This window comes from Fukomys damarensis, unplaced genomic scaffold (genome assembly GCF_012274545.1).
Source record: "Fukomys damarensis isolate Sample0158 unplaced genomic scaffold, DMR_v1.0_HiC HiC_scaffold_12, whole genome shotgun sequence".
NCBI classification, from domain to species: domain Eukaryota; kingdom Metazoa; phylum Chordata; class Mammalia; order Rodentia; family Bathyergidae; genus Fukomys; species Fukomys damarensis.
This window is the reverse complement of record NW_022900924.1, coordinates 3,685,142-3,687,809: the sequence shown is the minus strand read 5'-3', so window position 1 is coordinate 3,687,809 and position 2,668 is coordinate 3,685,142. Positions and strand designations below refer to the sequence as shown.

Genomic DNA, 2,668 nt, shown 5'->3' with positions numbered 1-2,668 from the left:
CGAGGCGGCGCGAGCCAGGAGCCGCGGGGCGAAGGCCGGGCCCCCACCTCCCACTCCCCGGGCTCCGGCTTCCTCGGGGTTCATTCATTCCTTTAGCGAGTATTTGTTGAGCGCCTCCTACGCTCAGGTGCCGAGCTGGGCGCTGGAGATGCAAACTGAGCAAGACAGAGGGCTGTGCAGAAGGAGGAAGCAGTCGCCGGCAAGTTAATGTACACTGTAATTAAAGATAGGACAGCAGTTGGGAGAGTGAACGCTCTACTGGAGCGATTTAGGAGGGTTTCAGAGGAGAGACATGTTGAATTTAGACAAGAAGCATAACGACAATCAGAAAAACCCAGGCAACGGTAGCCCTGGGAGTTCTCGCAGACCATATTATATATACCTGGCGCTGGTTCCGCGTGCTCTCCTAAGAAAAAGCCCTTTTCTCACTCCCTGCTTCTGTTTTCCTGCACCACACCGGAGTATAGCGGCGAGCATAGACGCAACCGTGGCTATTGTCCTTGTCTTTTTAAATCCCTACCCACAATTTAGATTAAAAACTCAAATCCTGTTTGACATCCTCCTTCTCTCAAGTCACTTTTCTCTGTAAATGCTACCCGATCCCTGTCTACGTGACAAACATCGTGATGATTTCAAGGCTATTGGATTTGTATCTGTCATTTCCGTAAAACTCAGCAAGCGCTGTGAAGGGTTTGTTATTTGCCCACTGTGCTGTTCTCTAGGTGTCAATCCCCGCCACATAGTAGATACTGAAAAGTTTCTGCATGTCTGAAATGATCCACACAGTACTGTTGCTCTCCAGTGGTCCGTAGAAGGCCTCTCCTGAACCAGGTCATGATCATTTCATTTATTTATTTAGCTAGAGACGTGGTTTTCCCAAGTCACTAAGTTGCCGGGGCAGGACCCAAACTAGCTCCTGCCTCAGCTTCTCAGAGTGCTGGCGTTACAGGCATACACCACCTTGCCCTGCTCCTCATCACGTTTTTCCTTTTTTAGGTATCGGGGATCGAACTTGAAACCTTGCCCTTGCAAGGCATGCGGTGCTACCACTAAGCTAAATCTCCAGGCTTCATCATCTCTTTTGATCACGTCTCCCTTTCTTAAGGAACCCGTCACCATCTTCGAATGAGAGTCCAAAATTTTTAGCATAGCACTCAGGCCTGTTTTTAAACTATCCTCCCTGTCTAATCGCTTTCCTCCTCACTTCCGTTGTTTTCTTTTTTGTTTTGTTTTGTTTTTTGAGACAGGGTCTCACTATGTAGTTGAGACTGACCTGGAACTCACTATGTAGCCCAGGCTGGTCTCGAACTCACAGCGATCCTCCTGCCTCAGCCTCTAGAGTGCTGGGATGACAGGCGTGCGCCACCACGCCCGGCTTCGATGTTTTCTTTACTCTGTGTTTTCAGCAACATTAAATGTGTCCCGCCACACTTGTTATGGCTCTGAGCCTTTCTTCATGTTTGATCTTTGCTTGGGATGCTTATTTTTCCTCCTGTTCTTCAGCATCCAAGTTATGTCGCTTGTGTCACCTTTGTGCCTCCCTCCCTTTCTCTTCTGTGCTCTAGTTTTGGCGGTTTCCTGTCCTAGCTCTAACACTGGATGATAGTCATTTGCATGCCCTAGAAGGCTGAATAAGTGAGGAGGCTCAAAGTGCTCTGCCTGTCTTTGGAACTTGAATGATAACAACTAAACTTTATGGAGTGGTTCGTATGTGCCAGATATTGTGTGGAACATTTAGCATTATTTCTCAGAGCAGCCCTTAGAGATTATATATTACTGTGATTCCATATTATAGATTAAAAAAAAATCAAAGGTGCTGGGCATGGTGGCTCGTGCCCGTAATCCCAGCAATTGGGAGGCTGAGATGGGAGGGTTGCTGCTAGTTTGAGGCTAGCCTGGCCTCCATAGTGAGTTCAAAGCCAGCCTGAACTACATAGCAAGACCCTGTCTCAAAAGAAAATCAAGAGTAAAGAGGCTAGGAAACTATCTCAAGGTCTTAACATGTGAAGGAAAGCATGGAGCCAAGATTTAAAGCCAGGCTGTAGGATCACAGAGCTCTCTTTAACCACTGCCTCAACCTTGCCCTTCACTGCTTTGTAGGCACTGGCTTGTAGGAGTGAATTTCTTCCTCCTCTTCTTTTTCCTCCTGTTCTTTTCCTTCCCCTTCCCTTCTTCTGACAAGTCTTGCTATGTAGTTCAGGCTGAATTTGAAAACTTACTATGTGGCCCAGGCTGGCCTCAAGCTCATGACTGTCTTCCTGCTTCAGTCTCCAAGTGCTGGAATTACAGGCAGGAGTGAATTTCTTCTGAAAACAGATTCTGTCTCTACCTGTCTAGATCTAGACTCGGGCCTTGAATGTAAAGGATGAACTGCTACTTTCTCCTTGTGACTCTCTTCCTACCTTCCGCCCCCAACCCCGATACTCCCATTACGCTCTCTGATATATGAACCTGGAAAGGATTAGATCTGTGAGTCGGTTAGGCTCCTGTACTGGTGTGTAGCCCACTGGTGTTTCCAGCTGCCCTCCAAGCAGCACTGTGATTAGGGGGGAAAAAGCATATTTTAATTTGTTCAGTACAAGAGCACCATGTCCCAAGGCAGGACTGGACATTGATTTTAGCACTTTCTCTCTCTCTCTCTCTCTCTCTCTCTCTCTCTCTCTCTCTC

General features: G+C 47.5%; 1 protein-coding gene across 3 annotated transcripts in view; it reads left to right on the top strand.

Moving 5' to 3' along the window:
* The first annotated feature begins 17 nt into the window (after positions 1-17).
* Ascc2 (activating signal cointegrator 1 complex subunit 2) overlaps positions 18-2,668 on the top strand; it is a 42,053-nt gene continuing 39,402 nt past the window's right edge. For 2 of the 3 annotated variants that reach the window (XM_019204491.2, XM_010603753.2), the window contains exon 1: positions 19-199. In XM_019204491.2, coding sequence (XP_019060036.1) covers positions 149-199 — 51 coding nt within the window. In that variant the 5' untranslated portion in view covers positions 19-148. Of the gene's footprint in view, positions 200-2,668 lie in introns of all 3 variants that reach the window. The other variant, XM_033762314.1, reaches the window with a different exon arrangement.